Source organism: Tachysurus vachellii, chromosome 21, assembly GCF_030014155.1.
Source record: "Tachysurus vachellii isolate PV-2020 chromosome 21, HZAU_Pvac_v1, whole genome shotgun sequence".
Lineage (NCBI taxonomy): Eukaryota > Metazoa > Chordata > Actinopteri > Siluriformes > Bagridae > Tachysurus > Tachysurus vachellii.
The window spans coordinates 15,497,458-15,522,603 of record NC_083480.1 but is presented as its reverse complement, the minus strand read 5'-3'; the positions used below and the strand labels follow the sequence as shown (position 1 = coordinate 15,522,603).

The following is a 25,146-nucleotide window of genomic DNA, read 5'->3' as shown; positions in this document are numbered from 1 at the left end:
ACAACGCGTTTTTCTTTTTCATGGTCAAAAACGGATGAGTAAAATTTTAAAAATGGTTTGATTTTCATTTTATATTTCGAATAACAAAAAAATAAAATCACCAGAAAACAGAAACGAAAAAAGGCCCGTTTTTTTATAATCCGAGACCGGATGTGGTCATTTATATGACAAAGGCGCCGAATTTGAGATTGTGCCAATGTGGCTTTAGCCCAGACTAAAATGTCTTTGGAACCGTACTCAGTTATGATATTAGATATGGCAAAACAAGGCCTGTCATCTGCAGAAATCTCTGCGCGGATATCACACGAAAGTGGGGGAGCAAGAGGATGTTCTGCAAGAAATGTGAGGAGATTTTGGGTGGCTTAGTGGTTAGCACGTTCGCCTCACACCTCCAGGGTCGGGGTTCGATTCCCACCTCCACCTTGTGTGTGTGGAGTTTGCATGTTCTCCCCGTGCTTCGGTGTTTTCCTCCGGGTACTCCGGTTTCCTCCCCCGGTCCAAAGACGTGCATGGTAGGTTGATTGGCATCTCTGGAAAATTGTCCGTAGTGTGTGATTGCGTGAGTGAATGAGAGTGTGTGTGTGTGTGCCCTGCGATGGGTTGGCACTCCGTCCAGGGTGTATCCTGCCTTGATGCCCAATGACGCCTGAGATAGGCACAGGCTCCCCGTGACCCGAGGTAGTTCGGATAAGCGGTAGAAGATGAATGAATGAATGTTTGTGTGTGTGAGAACTGACATGTAGGCCTATATGCACACACATATGTCCTGCATCCCCAAAGGGTCTTCAACTGGCATCTTTTATGCCCGCTTATTACAAATAGTAAATAGATCACGCTAAATAGCCCCAGCCTACCATTATTTGTAAGTAATCGCTGTCAACATAATCCTTACAACACTGACAAGTCCCTTAACACAGACATACACATGCTGCACTGTCTAATGGCATGATAAACATATATCAGCTGGTATGATTTTGGAAACTGGAAATCATGTTAATTTGTTATAATCTAGATGGGACCTACATATGGAAGAAGGATGATAAAGGGGTATCTTGCCATGAAAGGAGTGCATGCTGCAGAGACTCGAATTGGAACAGTGCGTAGAACTATGCATCAGTCTTACCATGAAGCAAGACGTCAGGTATGTACTGTCTCAACATTAATATTTTACACTATCAAAATTCCAATTTCTGTTTAACTATGAGCTAATGTGTATTTTTATATGGTTGTTTAGCTGCAGATACTTAGCTTGTCTAAGATAAAAAAACCTTACACAATTGTATAGTATAATCAAACCAAATACCCTAATTTTTATTTTATTTATTCATTATAATTATTTATATTAATTTATTTGACAGGGACAACACAAATCGTTACATTTATAAAACCGATGCAGTGTATAAAGGACTAATGGGATTTTGTATATGAAATAGTTTCAGTACATTGTTTATCTATTTTTTTTTTTCAGGGTGCCCGCAATCTCAACCCCATACCATATTAAGCTTACATGGGCCATAAGATCCATATGGACCAAAACGAAAAACTGGCTATGTTTGGGGTCACCCATGTTTTAGCCATTGATGGCTTCAGCAAAAAGGTTGTTGCTCATTCTACAATGCCTATAAAAAAACAATCTTGCCGTCTATGAAGATGTTTTCAGGTAACAGCCTATGTCTTGTAGTGGACACTAAAGGGATTGCATACACACGGCTAAGAATGTGACTAAACTGTTGAACACCTACATTGTTATGAACCATATTATACAGAAAATAACTGATTTGGAACAGTTACGTTTAAAAAGTTTATTAAAATTGACTTTTTCATCCAATAGGCCTGCAGTACTTGAATATGGTATATGGGACCAGGTGCGAGTAGATCATGGCAAGGAGTTTTATTTGACACTCTTCATACAGGAGCTGCTGACATCTCATCGCCATAATCAGGAGAGAAGGCCTTATTTACAGACTTCATACACAAGGGTACAGTTCAGAAGTTTTTGTGGATGCTTCAGCTGCACACTACTTGTATGCCTGCTTTTATTATTACTATTATTGTTTGCTTCAGCAGCATACTGTTTACTTGCATACATGACATAAACTGTCTTTACATTTCTATGCTTTCTGAATTTTAGGGTAAACATCCCATTAAATTAAAATCAAAATTAACCTTGGCCAATAACAGATTTTTTAAATCTATTTACATCTTAAAATTAAACAACTGCTGAAAGAAAAAAAAAAACAACAACACTGGACTTTATTCAGTACTTTAAATTCTAGTTACATTGTTTTTTTTAATGTTATATTCCATTTGGGAAAATTGTCCTTAAGCAGAGGACCATGTGTAAATGTGCATAATGACTGCTGGGTTGATACATTTACAGATTTACTGGGAATTCTGCATAATTATTTTTCCCCAAATGGGTCATAACATATTTTTCATTAACCACCACAACAGATTGACTGATGAACCTTTGTTGCAAATTCAGAATCATATATAGAACGAATCTGGCCTGAAGTCAACAGTCGTGTCAACTATCCACTAAAGACAGCTCTTCTGCAGTTGGTGGATCAAGAGGAAATATACTTGAACATCAGCCTTGTGAGATACTGTGTGTCAAACCTGACTGGCCAGTTGTGCCAGATTGGTCTTACAGGGCTGGTGGAGTCATGGAATGCTCACCGAATTCCAGGTGAAATAAAACAGTGTTGCAAAGATTACAATAATCACAATAAGCATTCATAAGTTAAGACCAACAGTCTGTTATTTATTTTACAGGTAAAGGTGTACCAAATGACTTGGCTGGCTGTGGATGTCCCAAAAAAATCCCACAGGAGCTGCTGCCTCATTCAGTTGACTTTTGGAGTTGATCCATTTTCAACTGAACAGGACAAACTTAGAGTTGAGAATCAGTTTGCTGAGCAATATTCAGACATTTCAGACTTGTTCTCTAGAGCAGTGAACAATGACTTGGCTCCGTACAAACAGGCATTGCTCTGTCTTATAACCACAACTCAGCGCAATGTGTGAAAAGCAGATTGCTCTATTTGAACAGAATGTAAATTTGTAACAAGAACAATGAACACCAATCACATCAACCAGCCTAAACATGTAAATAAATTAACATTACAACTCAATTTTTGAATCAATAAAACAAAGTCAAATACAACATGCCTATTTGTGAGTATAAAAGTGCAAAATGCTACTCCTATTCAAAATGAGATCTCAGAACAGAAAATGCTTCTGACAAACCATTAATTTCAAATATGTTGTTGCCTGTGGTGTTCCCTCTACATTTTGCACAGTACACAGAGGTGTACTGGAATTCTTTATTCGTATACCCACATATATGCTTCATAGAGTTTCATCCGGCGCTGCGTGTTCAGCTCCTAAATAAATAAATAAAACCACTTATATACGCTTGTAAACCAGTACTTTCCAAAAAAAATGTAACATTATTGGCATTATATTTCTACCTGGATTTAATAAATGTATTATCGTAAAGTGCTCTTATTCATTAGTTCATTCATTAATTCATTCATTTCAACAATATATCTCCCACAATGCATTATTACTACTGTTTCATTTACACCACATACCTCACATAGACCTGTTGGACGTTTGCTTAGCATAGTTCTGTTCAATCTTGTGTGCCCCAATCTTAATCTAGTAATTATGATCTCTTCAGATCAACTCCTACCTGACACTCTTCCTTTACTCACTGTTGGCTGAATTTGAAAGAAATGTCTACCTTTTATATCTGAATCCCACTGATGTTGCCATATTTTCAGAATGTTATTTTTGATTAATGATTTAATTTCGTTCTATGGCCTTTTTAGCTAAAACATCTGCCTTTTCATTTCCTCTTAAGCCAATATGAGCCGGAACACTCAAAAACCAAAGACTCTACTTTTATATAATTTTGATTAAATGAATATAATTCTTGAATAATCTCTATTACCAAGTCTTGTCTAGTTTCTGACTTCTGCTCATTCAGACCTATTAGGACTGAGCTAGAATCTGAATATATAATTGCCTTTGGATATTTTAACTTCACTAATCCACTTTATTGCCATAATTATTGCAAACATCTCTACTGTATACACTGATAAACGATCCGATATCTTATTGTTCTTATACTTTTGATTTTGGAATTATGAATGCAGAACCCACATGACCTGTTTTTTGATCTTTTGAAGCATCTGTGAAAATGTGCATATGTTCCCCATATCTTGACCCCACATACTCCCTTACATTATATAACCTACCTCTGAATCATGTCCTATAGCAGGTGCTTCAGCAGGCTGTAGCCTATATATAAATAAGCTGATAATAAAAAAATAAACAATATATATAATTAAATAACATTTGAGTCTTTACGCATGCATAGGCCTAATTCGTGCAGTGCAATAACGAAGTAATTTGCAGCTGTCACACTTTTTGTAATGTCATTATATAGCATTTTATTTTAAAAATGGAGCCCTTGTGCTACTGTAAGTAGGCCTGCCCCCAAATACAGATATTTCTAGTGAACTAGTCGTACGTTAGCCTATATTAAACTGATTAATGATAATATACTAAACCATCATTTAATATATTGGCAGTAGCCTATTCCACCTCCAGCTCGCGCATAAAGCAATTGCCTCAAAGTACCAGCAAATTGATTATGAATGTGTTTAATTATTTATTAAGTGCTTTCTGAGTGACGATCGGCTGAAAAGATGAAGTTGCCGAATGCCGACGCTGACTCGCCATGGGACGTGAACATTTTCATACAGACCAGCCTAAATAATTAGAGAATTTATTACCAAATTCGAGCGAGCGAGTTTTATTTTATTATTCATATTAAAAAAATAATAACCTGTATATTAATCCCCCTCAGCACCTCCCATCAAAATTCTCTGGCACCGCCCCTGTGCTCTTGTCATATAAATGACCACATCCGGTCTCGGAATATAAAAACAGGCCTTTTTTCCTTTCTGTTTTCTGGTGATTTTATTTTTTTGTTATTCGAAATATAAAATGAAAATCAAACCATTTTTAAAATTTTACTCATCCGTTTTTGACCATGAAAAAGAAAAACGCGTTGTATTTCAATTGTAATTTTTGTATTTTAAAACGAAAATCAAATAGCCACTCTTTTTTTGTTTTTTAATACCCGTTTCTGAATGGAAAGTCGAATGACCAAAAGTTACACGGACCATCTAAACACATGAATGATTCATTAAGTCTTGATTCTTTTTTTTTTTTTTTCATTAAATCATGGTCACCAAATAGAATCACCTCAACACATGAATGATTCATTAAGTCTCGATTCTTTTTTCCCCATTAAAACGAATGGACACCAATTAGAATCACAAGAATCATCTCAACACATGAATGATTTAGTAAGTCTTGATTCTTTTTTTTTAATCGAATGGACACCAAATAGAATCACAAGAATCATCTCAACACATGAATGATTCATTAAGTCTTGATTCTTTTTTTTTTTTCATTAAAACGAATGGACACCAATTAGAATCACAAGAATCATCTCAACACATGAATGATTTAGTAAGTCTTGATTCTTTTTTTTAATCGAATGGACACCAAATAGAATCACAAGAATCATCTCAACACATGAATGATTCATTAAGTCTTGATTCTTTTTTTTTTTCATTAAATCGAATGGTCACCAAATAGAATCACAAGAATCATCTCAACACATGAATGATTCATTAAGTCTAGATTCTTTTTTTCCCATTAAAACGAATGGACACCAAATAGAATCACAAGAATCATCTCAACACATGAATGATTCATTAAGTCTTGATTTTTTTTTTTTTAAATTAAGATCTTTTTAGGAAATATGGCTTTATTATGGAAATAATAAATAAATGAATGAATGAATGAATAAAGCAATAATAATAAGTTTTATATAAATAAATCTAAATGAATATACATATTAAAAAGGATTTTACTTTGCTTTTTACTTCATTTCTAATTTTACATATACACACAAAATGTATAAACACATGTATGTACACTATATGTTTGATTCGGTGTTTATTTACAGTATATAAAATTTCTATAAAATATAAATGATGTATGTTGCACAAACATTAGGGGATTATGTATTTTGGGGACTGTGTATTTTGTTTCTTGTAAATGACCCTCAACACTGTTTGACTGTGTGACATTTTTTAATATACTTTTCCACATAAATACATCAGTCTGGTGAATCTGTGAGCCGTTATCCTGGAAACATTTGATTTTTAGATAAACTTAATATAAAACTCCATTATTTCATCAATCAGAGTGCACAATCCTGCAGTACCATGCTGTAGCAGATTAGACATTGGCAGGGTCATTGAGACACATTCAAACCGAGCGACATCGATTAGCAGCTTTGTAAAAGGTGTGAGGAAAATATGATAAAGCTGGAAGGGTTGAAAATCATTCAGCATTTTTATACTTAAATGTTTGGCTGAAATCACATAATAATAGTTCAGATTGTACAGTTAGTGAAATGGTGGTTCTCATTGTGTTGGCTAGCTAACAATAGACAAGTCATCTAATAATTTGTTTAGTGTTTGAATTTTAAATAAAACATTTTACAAAAGGATGTTTGGGGCATAGTTATATTTAAACATGTTACTAAATTTTAGTTGATAAAAAAGAGCTTGGTTGGCAACTTAAGGTTTTTTATCCTTACAAATATCTTACTAGAAAAAAAGGCAAAATTCAGAAAGTTTTATCAATTTCACACAGAATCATTAAATATTAAGATGGTTAAGCGCCGGTTAGTTAGTTAAATTGTGGTAAGGTGTTTTAGCCAAGATAGCTAGCTCGCTAAATCACAGCAATCCAGTCCAATTAACATGTGACTCTTGTGACACTTGTGATAATTAATGATCTTGGCAAAAATTAAGTTGCTGTTTCAGTTAATGTTAGTTAGCTAGATAACAACATTCATATCATCTAACAAACAATAACTAAGAACTAGCCACTGCTCGTAAGGTAATGCTAGGTAACAACTTTTTAGCTAATTTGAACTTATTTTAAACCTTATATAACCTTACCGTCACTTAACATTAGTTTGCTAGATAACAAATCTGTGAATTAGCTGTTTTAGTTCACTCTAGTTCTGTAGCTTATGTATTAGCAATTGGTTTGCTAGGTCATGTTAGTTAGCTAATATTATAGGAATGGTCTGATCATGTGTAAATATTAGCTAGGTAACATGAGCTATTTATTAGCCATTTCCCTTTCCACAGGTTGCTAGCACAAGTTTGTGCTCATTAGCCAGATAAAATGACGTAGCGGAATAAAACATTCTCTTAACAATGTGGAAGGTAATTTTAACAAAAGATAGCTAGCATGTTAAAGTGTTGTCGAAGGTCAGGATGTCAAATACAATTAGACGTTTGGAGAACGGAGCTCGGGTCCGTTCACAGTTCTGCCGCTCAGATCACTGAAGCCAGATGTGACCTCTGAATGTACAGCCAGATGTTTGTTCAGATTGAATTTCTTGGTAAAGCCTTTCCCACATTTGACACAGATGAAGGGTTTCTCTCCGGTGTGAGTCCTCTGGTGCATGTCCAGAGAACACTTCTGGATGAACGCTTTGCCGCAGTGCATGCAGCGGTATGGCTTCTCTCCAGTGTGTGTGCGCTGGTGTGTGTACAGGTGACCTTTCTGTGCATACCTCTTACCGCACAGCGTGCACCTGTACGGCTTCTCACCCGTGTGACTCCGCTTGTGGATTTCAAGCTGGCTGAAACACTTGAAGCACTTTGCACAGAGCGGACAGGCGAAGCGCTTCTCCTCCTCAAATCTGGAGGCCACACGTCTCCTGACCGGCTTCGGGACGGGATACACATGTGTAGGTTCATTCTCTGATCCTTCAGGAGCATGAAAGATATTTTCAAAACAGCTTCTGTCTTCTGAATGAGCTGAAAATTCAGTGTTCACAGCCTGATTCTGTCTGTCGGCACATTCATCACTGAGATGTCTGCTGGATGTTTCCTCAGTGCTGTTCACTACAAACAATGACAAATTCCAACACATATGACTGAATATTACTTCCAACTATTGATCTTTTTTAAAATTGATAAAAATTTTATCTTATGAAATTAGATCAAAATAGCACATGCTCACCTTCGTCTCTCGTCTTCTCTCCCCTTAATTCATCATCCCAGAACCCCTCCTGTTTAATCTTCACTTCAGAAGTCTGTTTTTCTCTGTGATGCTGCTGCAAACAGTTATGCTGTTTCTCTCTATCAGTCTAGAGAATATTAAAGATACAGCATCTTATACATTAAGCATTAACTATTTTTGAATGATTTGTATTGCAGGTTTATATGTATTAAAAGCATTAAGGAAAACATACATGGCCATATTCAGTGGTCCCAGTGGCTTCGATCAGATCAACGTCTCCTCTGCTGAACTCTTCCAGCTCACACTCTCTAGACAAAATCAAACACAATCTTAGAGGAAGTACTCAAGTATTTTGATTAGCAAGAGCACTTATCTAGTGCGTAGTAACCTGGTCACTAAAACAGTGATCTTCGAATTTGATCTTCATGTTTCTTATATATTACTAACTTTTAACCTTATCACACAGTATAGGACTGTTTTAGTGGTCATAAACCACAATGCCTTTTAGCCACAGGATGATTGTGGTGCAATGGGATTTCAGCACTTGCTTCATCTCTATCTAAAAAGTGTGATGCAGCAGAACTTTAGTTCTATAGTTTTTTTTTTGTTTTTTACACATGGTTTATTCACCTTTTAATAAAAGACTCGCTCTCTGTTCTGGAGAAGTAGTTCTCTGGTCTGGGGCTGAGGTTCTCTGCTCTGGAGCTGTGGTTCTCAGCTCTTGGGCTGTGGTTCTTGGCTCTGGAGCTGTGGTTCTCTGCTCTGGAGGTGTGGTTCTCTGCTCTGGAGGTGTGGTTCTCTGCTCTGGAGCTGTGCTCCTGTACTGATGTAAACAGGGTTGATGTTCCAGTGTTTCCAACCTGAGATGTATTATTTGTTGACATGTGTTTCTCCATCAGCTGCAGTCTTTTCCTCAGGAAGTCGACCTCGTGTTGACCTCGGGTTACCTCAGACAAGAGGATTTTACATTCCAGCTCCACAAGTTTACTGATCTCTAACACCGCCGTTTTGGCCAATGTGTCCATAATATCAGCTAAACGAGTCTGAAAATCCAGAAGAGGCGTCAGCATCTTATTCCAACAATAATCCTGCAATAAAGACTCAAATAAAACCGCTTATTTTTGTGCAAGATCCTCTAAAACCTGTTATATACTGTAAAAGTTTTGGATCTGATTCCTTCTTTTAGCTCGTGACTACCATGTTGGAAAACAAGGAAGATCATGTGTAGGCGAGGGTTGCCAGGTCGCTGAAATTGACGCATTCAATTCGTCTAAATAAAATTAATAAACTCGTTTTCATACAGTTATTACATGCAGTTATTTTTAGATTGTTTATAGTCACATCACATAGGACGGATTTATGCACAGTTTAAATGTAAATGTATTTACACTAATCTGGCAACCTGGGGCATCATAGGGCAAACAAAAAAAGTTTTGCAGGTCAGGTATTCTAATTTATTTTTTACTGCCATCTATTGAAATGGAGCTAGGGGACAAAAAATCTAATCTAAAAAATAAAATAAACGAATGAAAAAAAAATAAAAAAAATAAATGAATGAATGAATGAATGAATAAATGAATGAATGCATGAAATAATTGCAACAATATGGATCCTACTGATGTGTGGAACGTTTGCACTTTTACATGATGCACCTTCAAAATAAATAAAAAATAAATAAATAAATGAGATGAATCAAACACAATAAAACAGCACACGTCATAACACAACAATATATACAAACCATTTAATCTCGTATCTATAACAAACATGCAAACAAAACACAGAAAGGAATAAATAAATAAATAAATAAATAAATAAATAAATAAATAACAAAAGATTTATTTATGAGGATCTGTCGAACTGTTTCTATATTAGAAGAGATTCTATGCGTGGAAAATATATATCCATATAGCGCACAGCGCACGTGGGAGCCGTATTTACGGTATGAAGGCAGCTACAGTTCTTCTGGCTGCTGATTGGCTTTGGTCACGTCGTATGAGGAAGTAAGCAGCTGCAACAGCTACAGTGATCTTCTCAAGTGAGGAAGCGGAACAGGTAATTAATAAGTCAGTTATTTTATTATGAGATTCTCAAAGTTGAGATTACATAGTTATTGCATTAGCACGTGCATATGTTATGGTTTTTACAGTAGCTGCATGTTCTCCAGGTTTCATACCAGACCCTACTCTAACATATAGGTTACACAGGTTCTCACAGGGTCCTGGAGATCCCCATGTCCTCCATTCTGAAGGAGCATAGAAAACACTACAATGTACAGTGTGCACAACTACTTCCCACATGCAAGAAGCTTCTGAAGGCTTTAATTTGGTGTTTAATTGAATATGAAAGTAGCACATTGAGTCAGAGCTCTCTGAGACATTATGCGACCTCAGACTTAATGTGCTCCTTTCAGATTCAAATAAACACCAAATTAAAGCCTTCAGAAGCTTCTTGCATGTGGGAAATGTACCTGTACCTGCTTTTTCAGTATATTTGCTCTGAAACTCCTCCATCCCAGCTTTGATCTGCTGTGTACTATTGTGTTATTGTGTGTGTGTTATTAAAGCAAAGGTGTTTCAAAGGTGTTAAACAATGAATGCTTTATAAAGTATCGTTTAAGACTCATTCCCTATAAACCGTTTTATTCCGTTTTTTGATTTCTCAGGTTTGATTGGACAGAAGGTGTTGATTTAGGTTTGTAATCATTGTTAGGTTTCTGTGATTTGGGAAGATTTAAACAATTCAGGGCATGCTGTTATGGGAAAATAATTAACCTCCTGGTGGTAACAGTTAATCGGCTTCAGGTCGGGTTAAATTATCTTTCCACATAACTTAGTGTTTAATACTTTTACTGGCATGCAGGGACAATGTTAATAGTTGGTTATCATTTAAATAAAAACAAGCTTCTTAATCGACTTATTCAATTTGCATTAATTGCACAGGAGTAAATAAACACTCAGAGAGGTGAAAGGGTGGCAGTGAGGGGTGGCAAGGCTTATTTTAGCCACACCCATAAGGCCACATCCCTGCTTCTAACATCAAGCCAACATGTCCTAGGTTTTATTATTGGTCTGAAATATTTGTTTTTTTTGCTCAGAAGATTATGCCAGGCAGAAGAGTGGTGGCGTTTGTCTCAGCAGCCGAGCTCGGCCCTGCTTTGGCCCGTCTCATAGTGTCTCGGGCTGAGAAGGCAGTCAGCAGTGGCGCTCCTTCTTTTTCCCTCGGCCTCTCTGGAGGAAGTCTGGTGTCCATCCTGAGTAAGGAGCTGCCTGCGGTGCCAGACCTGGACTGCAGCCGGTGGCTGGTGGGCTTCTGCGATGAGCGGCTGGTTCCTTACGATGATCCTGAGAGCACTTATGGACTTTACAAGGTAGATGGAAACGCTGTGCTGATGTTCTCAGTCTCAGACAGAGCCTCATGATGGAGGTGCAGGTGGATACTGCATTCAATTATATTTATGGCTTTTTGCAGACACATTATCCAGAGTGACTTATAAATAATCTTGTTTTATAAAATTGAGCAATTAAGGGTTAAAAGCCCTGCTCAGGGGCCCAGCAGTGGCAGCTTGGCAGACCTGGTATTTGAACTCACAACCTTCTAATTTGTAGCCCAACACCTTAACCATTAGGCTACTACCTCCCTCACGTTACACACATTTAGACTGAGGATCATGTTTTAATTGTATTTGCTGTTGACTTTATGGCACTTCAGAACATAAGGGATATATGAGTGTAATAATCAACTGATTAAAAACAGCAATATATTAACATTGATCATGTAGGTACATTTTTATCTAAATGGTAAAGAGATTGGTTGTTAAACAATACTCAAAAAACTGTTCAAAAAACGTTTTGTACAAGTTGAGTGAGTTACAACACAAGATAATCTTCCTGTTACAACACAGAACAAATCGCACACAAAATATATTAACCAAGGATTAAAAAATTATGTAATATTTACATATAATGGTGAAAGAATCTTATGTTTGCAGAAGTCAAAGTCTGTATTCCCTTAGAATAAAGTGAAGACAATAATGTTCCTTCATTGTTAATAAATAGCAAAAAATGACTTGAATTGTTAATAAGAACAATGAACAAACATCTTAATGATATCAGTATCTTTTTGTATTGAATAAAAATAATCAAGCCTGGTGGAGTTAAAGTGTCAACACTCATCCATTCGTGACTTTTTCCATCTACATTTTAGAACCAGTTGTTTTCAAAATTAAACCTTCCGGACGACAGGATTTTGGCGATCAATCCTTCCTTACCGGTGCAGCAGTGCGCAGAGGATTACGCCAGCAAGCTGAGTAAGGTACACTAAGTACATATTTCCTCATGTTTACTGCTTTAAAAGTTGTCAGTCTGCTTCTCACATCTCCTCATGTCTCTAGGCCTTCAACACGCAGGAGACGCCGGTGTTTGATATGTTGTTGCTTGGCATGGGACCTGACGGACATACGTGCTCTCTCTTCCCAGAACACCCGTTATTACAGGTGACACCTAAATGCTGAAACATTTGTGTGTCTTCTCATGGCTCTGCACAGATGCAGCACATACATAATAATAATCAGCATAGCTAATCACTAGCTAACATTAGAGTTAATTAACTAGCAACAACAAAGCCTACAGCTTAGCTTGGGTTTCCTGGTTTCTTCTTCCAGGCCAAATATATGCATTGTAGATTGATTGGCATCTCTAAATTTCCACTATGTGTGATGGATGGATGAATGGATGGATGGATGGATGGGTGGGTTGGCAGGCGGGTGGGTAGGTAATTCTTAATGAACGTTTTTTTCCCGTAACATTGCCTACACTTTCAGTATGATCTTGATGACTAAAGGTTAAGTCAGGTAGCTCTTTATTACCTTGTGATTTGTGTTTTCGTTCCAGGAAAAGCAGAAGACTGTAGCTTCTATAAGCGACTCCCCTAAACCGCCACCTCAGAGGGTCACCCTGACGCTGCCCGTTGTGAACGCGGCCCGCTGCGTGGTGTTCGTTTCTACCGGAGGCAGCAAAGCCTCTGTGCTCAAGGCATGTATAAAAAGAGACATTTCAAATATTCCAACTTTTCAAGGAGTAGGAAGAAATATGACAAAAAATTACACTCCATAATGAAAATAAACTTCTACACACACTTTTTCTTTCTGCTGCTTTTCTGTTGACCTTCACAGCAAGTACTGGAGGGTGGTGACGGTCCAGTTCTGCCTGCAGCCCTTGTTGCTCCGACACAGGGCGAGCTCTTCTGGCTGGTGGATGAACCGGCAGCCGCTTCATTAACACTCGATGTGGAACGAGCAGGACCTGGTGCTAAACTCTGATCTCAACTGATTAATACATTCCATTATTTACATTTTATAATAATTCATTTTGCAGCATTACAGGTGCGGAGGTTCTACATTAGTTAAGGAGACGTGATTAGCAAATTACTACACTGATGTCAGTAGATATGATGAATATATTTGTGCAAAAACAGCTTAAAATTAAACTATGAAAACTTTTAAAAAAGTCTTTTTTTTCTGTGTTTCCCGGAAACACGTCATGTTACCCAGAAAACACAATAGATTAAAAAAACAACGTATATCTTGAAGACCTTCCTGTGATGGAAAAATATCTAGCTGTCTAAGCTACATCTCAAAAGTCATACTACACCCTATGCACTTACTGTACACTATGCACTTTATTGTCTAGTGTATGAATCTTTGAAGGACTGTACCATCTCCAATAGAAAGTTTTTTTAACCAATCTGAAATATAATCTGTTTCCCAGCCACGTCAAACGCATGAATGGATGGATTATTAGAGATGGGGTTGATGCCAGCTAAAAATGGGACCAAACACTGATGAGAAAAAAAATAAACAAAAGACTGGACTTGGATTTGGAAAAGATTTTTTCAGAGTTGGAAATGTTTACCTCAAAACATTCCAGTTGTCTCATAGTTTTTATTCTTAGGATTATTTTTATATATACTTTTTATATTTATACTTTATAATATGTATTCGATTTGCATTGTAAGTGATTTAACTGAGCAAAAAAGCTGCAGCTTTATAATTTTTTTAGAGATTTTTCCTGAATGTTTTATATGCTTCATTTATATGCTTTTTAATTTAGAATATAACACCTGATGATCATTGATACTGGCGGATACTCGAGGTTTCAGACTGTTCAGTCTGACATTTCCCAGTCACGTCAAAACACAGAGTACCGTGTCACAGCTAGCTTTAAGCAGAAACGATGAATTTTTAAAATGTTGAAAAATAAATCACACAATGTGTGTGGGTTAATTTAACATGTATTTGTAAGTTGTCTTGTCCATCAGAGTATCATCGGCCATCTTGATCTGTAGCAGCGTCACTGCTTTGTAGCTTTGGCCCCTTTTCCTCTCCATAAGCAAAGCTATGACCATTGAGTGCTTAAAGTGTCTGACACTGAACACTTTTTATTTTTGGTTAAATAATTGCATCATCTGGATATTGTATAGTGTGTGCACACGAACCACACTATGTATACGACAAAATGCTATTAAATAGTGCCGTTTATGACACGCCTGCTGTTACAAAGCGATGGCACCAGAGACTCCTTCCATCAGACGTGAAACAAAACAGTTCTTCACTCACAACTTTAACAAATGTTTATTGTGAGATGTATGTTGTATGTTTCTGCATGTCTGCTGAAACAACATAACACGTCTGGTCATGCGCATTAATATAAACCTGTGATTTGACTTGCAGCCCGGAACTACTTTCAGAGCTGAATCTATGGATGAGGGCCGTTAAATTCCTTCATGTAAAGATCCCTCCCCTTTAAGATGCGCCGTTCCCTTTAAGCGTGTAACGGCTGCAGTGTTGTCACTGGGTTGAATTTATGTCTGTGGACACTATTTTAGCCGAACCTCCTTAAAGCAGTTTTGTATCTCTGATTTCGCTTCATGAACAACGTCTAAGTGTTTCTAGCTCCAAGGTAGTGTGTATTAAGGGCACTTCTCGGCGGGTCTCGGCGATGTTCGGGGTTCTTTTGTGTCTGTTGTGTTTGCTAAACATTACCGGCCCGGTTCTCGGATACTTTCCCGAAGAGCGCTGGAGTCCTGAATCACCTCTTCTGGCTCCGAGGGTCGTTATTGCTCTCATCTGCCGAAATTCGGCCCACTCCCTTCCTTATTTCCTCGGAACCATTGAGCGCTTGAATTATCCGAAGGACCGCATTGCACTTTGGTAAGACATTTATTTTCCAACACGTTGCTCGTTTTGGAGAACAGCTCTGAATCATGAATCACGAATCGTGTATCGACTCCGCGGTTTTATTGAGCTCGAGCGGCTGTGATTATGCAAATGACCTCGCAATAAATAATCTGCGATATGCTAATAATCTTGTACTAAATCATCATACATACCCCAGATCTGTTTCTGAGATTGTTTGAATGGAAAAGTTATCCACTCTTTAAATTCATATAACATAAAAGTTTTGTAGCAAAAAAAAACAACATTTGTGCTTAATTTAATTTTGCTCAAGAAATAGCAAACTAGTCTCTAATAAATAATCTCTAATACGAGATGTGAATAAATCTCATCTGTAAGAGATAATCTGCAGTATGACAATGAGCTTCTAGTAATAAATTATAACGTGAATGTGAGTAATAATCAAATATCGTTTATAATAAATAACCTGTCATTTTGTATAAGAATCTTGTCTAATATATTATTCAATAAGTTAATAATAAGTAATATTCTTCTGCTAATGAGCATCTACTAAAAAATGCAATACACAAATTAGTTCCTACTAAATATTCTGCAAAATGCAAATACGTTTTAAATAAATAATGTCCCTGATAAATAAACTGCTCTATTGACAAGTTCCACAATATGCAAATGATTATTTAATAAACAGTTTGCAATATGCAGAAACATTAACATATCAGAATGAGTTATTAATATAATGCTGTGATTTGCAGCTTCTGTGCTGTCAGTGCTGCATTTATGGAAATAAAACAACACTTTCTGACATATCAGGTCTGAGAATTCAGCGTTAATGTGTATTCAGCTCCATCCAACTCGAAATGCTTTCTCATCAACTCTATTTGTGAACATGTGAGCTCAAAATCTTTGAAATGCATCTGCGATGAATAAATCAGTGCATGTGTGAAGCTATGCGTAGTGTTTGTACTAGTTTGGACTCAGGCAGTACGGGTATAGGCCTGCTTCTGTCACACACCCCTCGTGAGTTTCCTCAGGGTGAACACACACTACACACACCACACACACTAGACACTACACACACCACACACTACATAAACTGCAAAGATTATTTGCTGCTATTCCACACTCAAAGATCTTTTCCTATACTGAATAGTAGGTAGTTGTATTGGGGTTTTTTTTTGCCTTGGGAAAATATTAGTTTTAATGCCATTCGGCCCACAGTTGGAAAGATGTGTGGAAAAATTACCAACTCTGGGCTTTAGATCTATTCTCTGGATTTCAGTAGAATTTGGTTCTCTTATTACGATGTTTTCACTTGGCATGAAAATTTAAGAAAAGTGATAAAGCAAACATGAAAGGCTTCTTAAACCAAAAAAGCTGCTTTTCTGCATATAACACAGAACCTTAAATGTCAACCTATAACACTAATCTGCCTGCAACTCCTATCATTTATTCCTAAACTCACTTCTACCTTGTCTTCATTTTCTCTTTATGTTCACACTTGGTGTATTATCTGTGTTATATCAGGTTATTCCCTCAGCTGACACTACAGTTAACTACAGAAATAGATCAACCTTCTGACCAATCAAATTCAAGAGTTCAGCAGCACTGTTGTATAAAAGATGATAAACAAAAGACAAGCAAAATAGACGTGTACGTAAATGTGTAGGGTCGTGTGTAATGACGTGTCCATAAACATAAAGAGGCCTAGTCTCAGCTACACTGGTGTACCAGTGTACCGGGGCCCAGAACTGAAAGGAAATGTGGAGGGAATGAAAACATCTGTCCAGCAACAGCTGCTTATTCACAAGGGACTGAGCAAAGAGCTTCTCAGAGAAAGTGTTTCAGTGGAAATGCTTCAGATGTTGCCCCAGAACCCCTGCGTGATCCTGTGCTGATCCACTGCCTTTCGTAATAACTGCAAAGTCATATAGCCTGCTATCAGTGACGTCAAACTGAATCAACCAGTATCATGCCATTTTATTTAGAGTTATGCATTTTATTATATAATGTATAATAACTTATTAATGCCACATGTAAAAGCAGAACAAACCTGATCAGGGGAGAAAAGGTACTGAGCGAATCCACTGCACTGAATATAACTTAGTGAATGGACCTCTTTTTGTAGCTTACGGGTTTAAAGTTGCACTTAGATTTTCAGGTTACAGGGACAGTCCCTGAAAGCCGGTATATTCATCTCGTGTTTTTTTTTTTTTATCCTTCCTGTAAATGGAAAGAGGTATCATTTACCACCACAGGTGGCTCAAGGGTAAATGAGAAGCCATTTGTGCATAGAAACAAAAGAAACTTTTGTTTAGAGATGTTATTGAAACACATCACACATCTTTGCCTTGCTTACGTTAGGGAGAAAAGCCGAGATAAACACTAAGGGACCGATGGTGTGTTGCCAGATTGAAATTTAAGAGGTGTATTTAGAGTTAAAGTTTTCAGAGATGATTTCACAGATAAAATGTTTGTTTTCAAATCAGTTTTTGTATATTTGAAGGTTAAAAAAAAAACTGAAAACACATAGATGCTTCAGATCCACAACCAGTGCAGTGCTTAAAAAAAAACAACTCCACGATATTAAATGGTATGTCAATCTTTAATTTAAAAAAATAATGATTAGCAAATTTCTGTGTTAAATAATTACATCCATGCTGAAAAGCAAATTCCAGGTTTGTCTTAATGTGCCTGTTTTCATAATACGTTATTGTTTCCATAGTAACATCTTACAGTCGAACGGCAGAACGGCAGGTTAGTCTGTTTTTTTCTGTAAAGACAAGCTCACCTCTGAAACATGGTGGTGGTATCGCCATGGCCTGAGCTTGCATGGCTGCTCCTGGAACATTCTCACTCGTTTTTATTGATGATGGGAACAGCAGAATGAATGCAGAAGTTTACAGGAACGTTTTGTTGGATAATTTACAGAGAAATGCACCCAAATTTATCAGAAGAAGCTTCATCATAGGGGCAGTGATAAAACACAACAAATCCTGGAAAAGCATCACAAAAGAGTCAAAGGTCTTGATGCCATTATTGAAAGTCAGGTATATGCAACCAAATGTTAGCATTTATTTACTATATACATTTAGTATATTTTTGTTCGCTTAAAATTAAATGGTTTGATACGTGGTTTATGTTGTTTAACACATCTAGATTTAATAGCACTCTCATATCCATCTCTTGAGCTCAAACCTAAAGATATTGATGGTGTAAAACACAAACAAATGAATTGGCCTTGTTGTTCCAATATTTTCGGAGGGGACTGTATATCATGGACGTGTATGGTGATACTTTATGTAATTTATCTTTTTCCTATAACAGCAAGCCACATTATAGTTTATTCTTGAGTTAATAGTTAAAGTTAAAGCTTTTAACGATGGAGTAAAAAGTCCCTGCTGATTACTAAGTGGTTTCACTTCTTCTGTTTTCTTTTTTTGTTGTTGTTGTTGCTCAATTCAGAGAGCTCATTTCAGGGCACAGTTGTGTTCCCTTTTGTGTGATGAAACAGCTGCAGTTTTAAATATCTTTAAAAATGGTGATTTACACCAAAGTTGGCTTTCATGCAGGATAATCCACATCAGTACAAAGGAATAAGAGTGTGCTGATGTCTGCACTGATTATGCCATGCAAGTCATGACGTGTCTAATTTTGTGCTGCACAGGGTTGGGACCGATCATAATGCAGACAACACAACATATATGCTCCGAGACTGGCTGGTCAGCGTACAGAAGCTGTACCACTATGTGGAATGGAGACCTAAAGAGGAGCCAAGGTTTGTACATCACTAATTGTGAAGTAATGTTTGAGAAATGTCCGTGCTAATGCCAGTGCTAATACCGATGTACAAGCCTCCTTCACTTAACCTGACAGACTGTAAGGACACATCTCCTTCTCTTAGCCTGACAGACTGTAAGGACACATCTCCTTCTCTTAGCCTGACAGACTGTTAGGACACATCTCCTTCTCTTAGCTAGCCTGACAGATAGTAAGGCCACACTTCCTTCACTTCCACCTCCACTTCCATAAAGACCACACTCTTCTCTCAGGCTGAATGAAGGAGGCGTGGCCATATTGTTTTTCAGGCTAACAAAAGGAATATTCATAGAATATTCAATAGCAGTATTTTTTTTTTAATTAAATGTGAATTAGATTATATTTTAATTTTATTTAATAATTTATTTAAAATTTATTTATTTGTTTGTTTGTTTGTTTGTTTATTTTTTATTCCATCCATCTCTAAACTAACGTTGGCCATTGTGTTGCCTGATAGTGTGGAAACCCTTCTGATTTACTTAGATAAAAAGGGAGGGTTGCATCAGGAAGGGCATCCGGCATAAAAACCTGCACTAAATCAAGTATGTGGACCACATGGTCTGCTGGATCAGGATTTATTGCTATATTTAACAGATTTTTCTGTACTTATTTCTGCATTTCTTCATCATCAGGGCATACAGTGATGAGGAAGGACCCAAACACTGGACCAACCTTCGATACGCTCATGTGATGAAGCTTCGCCAGGCCGCACTGGAATCAGCCCGAGAGATGTGGGCTGATTATTTACTGGTGTGTGTTAGCTTTAACAGTCTTATTTAACACACACACACACACACACACCATTTTGCATATATGTATTTCTTTTGATATTTTGTTTCACCCCAGTATCTCACATACCCACGTGTTTTTGTGTCTTCTCCTTCAGTTGGTCGACTGTGACAATCTCCTGATTGACCAGGATGTGTTGTGGAAGCTGATTAAGGAGAATAAGACCATTGTTGCCCCGATGCTGGAGTCTCGAGCGGCTTATTCCAATTTCTGGTGTGGGATGACATCTCAGGTGTGTATGTGTATTGAAACACTGATTTCTTTTACTGTAAGTTTAATAAAATGTGACTGAGATGGTTGAGGTTGGCCAAATTAAAAATATAATGTGTTTGTTTGAATGCATTAGAATTCTGAATCTTCAAGTGTACCAAAGTGCAATTTCCTATTCATCTTAATTTGTTAATTTTTAACTACCTTATTATTCTTTTTTAAATAAAATTTTTCATTTCTACATATTCATATAATATTCAGTAGCAGTATTTTTTTTTAAATTAAATGTGAAATAGATTACATTTTAATGTAATTTAATAAATAATTTTTATTGTGTGTGAGAATATATATCTATATATATAGATATAGATAGATAGATATATAGATATATCTATCTATCTATATATATATATATATATATATATATATATATATATATATATATATATATATATATATATTAGTTTTTTTTTTTGTTGTTTTTTTTTAATTCTATCCATCCCTAAATTAACGTTGACTACATGACCATTGTGTTGCTTAATGCTCTGTGTAGTAAACACAAAGCTGTCTAGGCTTTTTGACCTAACAATGTCACATTTTATTTACAAATCTAATTTATTTTATGTATTTAATTAACAAATATCAATGCAGAATTAATCACTATTTATAATGTTAGTTCTTTAAAATCAGTGGTTTATTACACCAGCCTTTATGTGAAAGTGGACCTGAATGGATTTTTTTCCACTTAAGTTAACTTACCGTAATTCTCTGTTCTTTAAGGGTTACTATAAGCGCACCCCTGCATACATCCCCATACGTAAGCGGGTGAGGACAGGCTGCTTTGCGGTGCCCATGGTTCACTCCACCTTCCTGATGGATCTGCGTAAAGAAGCGTCCAGACTCCTGGCGTTTCACCCTCCGCACGAGGACTACAGCTGGGCCTTCGATGACATCATAGTGTTCGCCTTCTCAGCCCGAATGGCAGGCGAGTGCAGCACACTTCTAACACTAATGATCACATACATAGGTTTAAACGTTCAGGAGTCTGATTTTTTTTGTTTGCTTGTTTTTTGTCCAGAGGTGCAGATGTTTGTGTGTAATAAAGAGACGTATGGGTTTTCATCCGTTCCCCTGCGCTCCCACAATACGCTACAGGACGAAGCCGACAGCTTCCTTCACTCTGTTCTGGAGGTCAATGGTGAGTTTTCTGACTCACTTGAATATCTCGTATGGCAGATTTTTTTTTTTATTACAGTGAAGTGGTGAGTTATTAGTGTTGCATAATTTTGTAAAAAGTGAATAAGTAAATAAATAATAATAAAAAACCTATAAATATATAAGAAATAAAACACTTGGGAATGTGCTGTTAAAAAATAATCAACAACATAGTGGTGTGATTCAGACTTCCATGAATCACAAGTTACTGTTATTTTCAGTTCAATGCCACTTTATTTAGAGAGTTTAATAACAGACATTTTCAAAAAGCAGCTTCTCACTTCTGTCTTCATGTAGTGCGACATCCCCCTGTCGAGCCCTCCAAGTATCTCCGCCCCTCCGTCAGACAGCCTGATAAGATGGGCTTTGATGAGGTACGATGTGTGTGTTTCAGACCTTAATAAAAACTTTACCAGGTATCCATCAGTAACTGAAACACATTGCTTTGTGTGTGTTTGTTTCCGTGTCTGTGTCTGTGGTCGTCTGTTCATGTGTGTTTCCATGTGTTTGTGTGTGTGTTAAATGTATGCAGGTGTTTATGATAAACCTGCAGCGCCGGACCGATCGGAGAGATCGCATGCTCCACGCGCTCCGCCTGCAAGGGATCGACTGCAAGATCGTGGCTGCTGTTGATGGCAAGTACGTTGTTTTTAACAATATCCACAAAGCAGCACGCCACCAAGCAGTAAATTTGTATTTCTATAATTTTTTTTTTAGATCTTCTGTATAAAACCGAATAAGGAACAATTGAGTTGGCACCAAGAAGTGCCCTGATGCTGGTCCAATCATGCCTGAGCTTAGACAATGATGACATGGATCCTGGAACATATCTCTGAATCCTGTGCGCCATAATAGTTAGCTATCTCATGACTATGTAGACCTTGACTTACCATGCAACTAAAATCCCATTTATGTTGATCTAGCTGGCTTGCTAATACAGTTAGTAGAAGGGCATGGATGTGTGTCTAATTTGCATAGTGATGCATATTCATAGACCATGACACAGTCCGAGAGTTTGGGAGTTCATGGCATGTTTCGTGAGCCAGCAGAAGGTACTAAAATTGACTACAATACATTGCATTATTTTTTATTCTGTTGTTTTTCCTCAGAGCCATGAACGTGAGCGAGATCCAAAATATGGGGATCCACATGCTGCCGGGCTACAGCGACCCTTACCACGGCCGTCCTCTAACAAAAGGAGAACTGGGCTGCTTCCTCTCTCACTACAACATTTGGAAAGAGGTAAAAAGCTGCTGTACAAACTCAGCTTCTGTATCTGCTGCTGTATAAAGTGCCCATTTGATTAAACACTGGGGTTCTCGATTGACAGATTGTCGAGCGTGGCCTGAAGACCTCGCTGGTGATTGAAGATGATCTGCGGTTTGAGATTTTCTTCAAGCGGCGCCTGATGAACCTGATGGCTGAGGTGGAGAGCGAGGGGCTCGACTGGGACCTGATGTGAGTTGAACTCTTTTCCAGAAGATCCTCACAGGTGCTGGGCCGGTTGTTTGTATAAAAAGTGTTTCCTTTTTTTTTAACCTCAGCTACATCGGGAGAAAGAGAATGCAGGTGGACCATCCAGAGAAAGCTGTGCCAAACATACACAACCTGGTGGAGGCAGACTATTCCTATTGGACGCTAGGTTACATGATGTCATTACAAGGAGCCAAAAAGCTGCTGAAGGCAGAACCACTGAGCAAGATGATGCCTGTAGATGAATTTCTTCCTGTAATGTTCAATAAACATCCTGTGTGAGTTACACACACACACACACACACACAGACTGACATTACTGTCTAAGGTCCAGCGGGGACATTTCTTTTTCCAATGTACACTGGAAAATGCCAGAACGCACACACACACGCACAAACACAATGGAGATGCTGTGTTGTCAGGAACTGTTTAGTTGTGAAGGTAAAACAGTCTACAGTTTTTTTTTTAGCTAACTGATTTGATTAGCTAAATGGCTAACATGATTTATATCAGCAGAACTTGTGATATTTTAAGGTATACTTGTTTATGCTAATGCTAGCCAACATGAGCTAATCTAACAGGAATTCTGAGAGATAAGAGTCAGATTTGTAATGTAAATAACCTGACAGGATTTTGTGATGAGTCATTCAATCTTTGCTAGCGTTAGCATTCTAGTCTATTTATACATATTAAAATGTTATACACTTTTGAAAATTATATTTCTACATATTTTCTAGTCTTTAAAGCTAATGCTAACTCGCACTCTATGCTGAGCTGTTTGTAGCGCTAATCTGAGATAAAGTCATGTAATTAAATGTGAACATTCGTCACTAGAAATGTGAAGGTAGATTACTACAAAACTGTATTAGAAAACTATATTAGACAAAAGTGGACAAAGAAGATTCAGATTCAAGATGGAGGTTTAACTTTCTGTGGGATCTTTTTGTCCAATTTCTCTAAATACACTAGCATATATACAGTGTCATGAAACCACTTAGATATATGATTTATTTTTTCTCTCACACTGCTGTCCTTTTACAGCTCAGACTATATGGAGCAGTTTGAGACGCGAGACCTGAAGGCGTTCTCGGCCGAGCCTTTGCTCGTCTTCCCCACTCACTACACGGGCGAGCCGGGATACATCAGCGACACGGAGACATCCACCATATGGGACAACGAAGGTGTGCGTACAGACTGGGATAGAAAACGCTCCCGGAAGACTCATGAGGAGGAAGAGATCAGCCCGGAGGCTCAGAACTCAGACGTGCTGCAGTCTCCTCTGGACAGCATGGCAAGGGACGAGCTCTGAGCCACGCTGCATCCATGAGAGAGGGAGGAAATTCTTCAGTGTGTTACATTTCTTTTAACATTATCACACTGTTTGTGCCTTTCGACTGACCAAAGATAGCCTTTTTTTTTTCTTTTTTTATCTTCCAAGTGTTGGGTTCAAGGTTGTTGGTTTTTTTTTATCTCCCTATTCTAAACCTTTGTGTCTTTAGTCGTTCTAGGTGATCATGTGACTGTGTGATTTAAGCACTGACTTTCCTTTCATGCTTTTCCTGCCTGCTGTAGTCCACTCATTTCAGTCCCAAGGAAGAAGACCAGAGGAAGATAAGAGTCATAGATTGGTTACTTCATCACTGTTAGTTTCAATTAACATTATTAGTGATGATCATTTTTAGTGCATGAGAAGTCTTTCTTTTTTTTAAACTATATTGTCCATCTATATGTCCAAAGGCAGAAAGCATTTTTGTGATATCGCATTTTGTTACATCACCATCTGTACAAATGTTATCGTCATGAAACCTCCACAAAAAATGTCCATCCCCCCCAAGGTGGTTGTATGTGGTCTTGGTTTTTTACAGGTAAAATGATCCAAAAGAAAGAAAGAAGTGAAAATCAAACTGTATTCGAAACGGTCACAGTGATGTGTATCTGGTATGCCTTAAAAATGTAAATGAATTAACACTCCAAATCGATGGTGTTGACCGATGTGTTGTAGTTCACAGTGCTTACAGGTTTCTTATTCATGAGATTAGTCACTGATTAGTCATGAGCGAGGTCTGAAACTGTGTAGACTGGCCTGAGCTGATAGGAAGTCTATGTTAACAGTGGCTGTTTGTCACCAGGAGATGTCTTTCCTGTCCTCAGGTGAGTCCGTGCCCACTGTAGAGTCTTAGCTCATGTGGTCTTCTGCTGTTGTAGCTTATCAACCTAAAGTTTTGGTACGTTCTCAGTTGCTTTTCTTTTCACTGTGCTTATAAAGAGTGATTCAGTGACCATAATCTTTCTGTCAGCCTGAAACAGTCGTA

The 25,146-nt window shown here is 37.5% G+C and overlaps 3 protein-coding genes and 2 long non-coding RNA genes across 6 annotated transcripts in view; 4 read left to right on the top strand and 1 right to left on the bottom strand.

The window, feature by feature from the left end:
* LOC132864080 (uncharacterized) overlaps positions 1 to 1,828 on the top strand; it is a 2,001-nt gene extending 173 nt beyond the window's left edge. Inside the window, exons 2-3 of the long non-coding RNA XR_009650176.1 lie at positions 1,013 to 1,141; positions 1,469 to 1,828. This is a non-coding gene — a long non-coding RNA (uncharacterized LOC132864080). The remainder of the gene's footprint in view (positions 1 to 1,012; positions 1,142 to 1,468) is intronic.
* Positions 1,829 to 2,235: 407 nt separating this feature from the next.
* On the top strand, positions 2,236 to 3,162 carry LOC132864079 (uncharacterized). The gene is made up of 2 exons (XR_009650175.1): positions 2,236 to 2,689; positions 2,776 to 3,162. It is a non-coding gene; the product is annotated as an uncharacterized LOC132864079 (long non-coding RNA).
* A 2,998-nt stretch (positions 3,163 to 6,160) lies between these two features.
* Positions 6,161 to 9,405, bottom strand: LOC132864070 (zinc finger protein 37 homolog). Its single transcript, XM_060897301.1, has 4 exons — positions 8,767 to 9,405; positions 8,369 to 8,444; positions 8,137 to 8,263; positions 6,161 to 8,018 (listed from the first exon to the last, which is right to left on the bottom strand). Exons 1-4 carry the CDS (start codon positions 9,204 to 9,206, stop codon positions 7,396 to 7,398), a joined length of 1,266 nt encoding a protein of 421 aa, XP_060753284.1. The 5' UTR covers positions 9,207 to 9,405; the 3' UTR covers positions 6,161 to 7,395.
* Positions 9,406 to 10,051: 646 nt separating this feature from the next.
* Positions 10,052 to 13,643, top strand: pgls (6-phosphogluconolactonase). Of its 2 annotated transcripts, none has more exons than XM_060897311.1 (6): positions 10,052 to 10,191; positions 11,234 to 11,506; positions 12,343 to 12,450; positions 12,530 to 12,631; positions 13,029 to 13,169; positions 13,310 to 13,643. In XM_060897311.1, the coding sequence occupies exons 2-6, from the start codon at positions 11,240 to 11,242 to the stop codon at positions 13,454 to 13,456; spliced, it is 765 nt and encodes a 254-aa protein (XP_060753294.1). In that variant the 5' UTR covers positions 10,052 to 10,191; positions 11,234 to 11,239; the 3' UTR covers positions 13,457 to 13,643. The 2 variants fall into 2 exon arrangements, with proteins under 2 accessions (XP_060753294.1, XP_060753295.1); XM_060897312.1 differs by having other exon boundaries at positions 10,073 to 10,191; positions 11,237 to 11,506.
* A 1,188-nt stretch (positions 13,644 to 14,831) lies between these two features.
* Positions 14,832 to 24,813, top strand: colgalt1a (collagen beta(1-O)galactosyltransferase 1a). The gene is made up of 12 exons (XM_060897297.1): positions 14,832 to 15,346; positions 18,996 to 19,106; positions 19,780 to 19,897; positions 20,034 to 20,168; positions 20,927 to 21,131; positions 21,225 to 21,344; positions 21,659 to 21,735; positions 21,894 to 22,000; positions 22,471 to 22,603; positions 22,692 to 22,819; positions 22,906 to 23,112; positions 23,876 to 24,813. Exons 1-12 carry the CDS (start codon positions 15,135 to 15,137, stop codon positions 24,141 to 24,143), a joined length of 1,821 nt encoding a protein of 606 aa, XP_060753280.1. The 5' UTR covers positions 14,832 to 15,134; the 3' UTR covers positions 24,144 to 24,813.
* Positions 24,814 to 25,146: the final 333 nt, after the last annotated feature.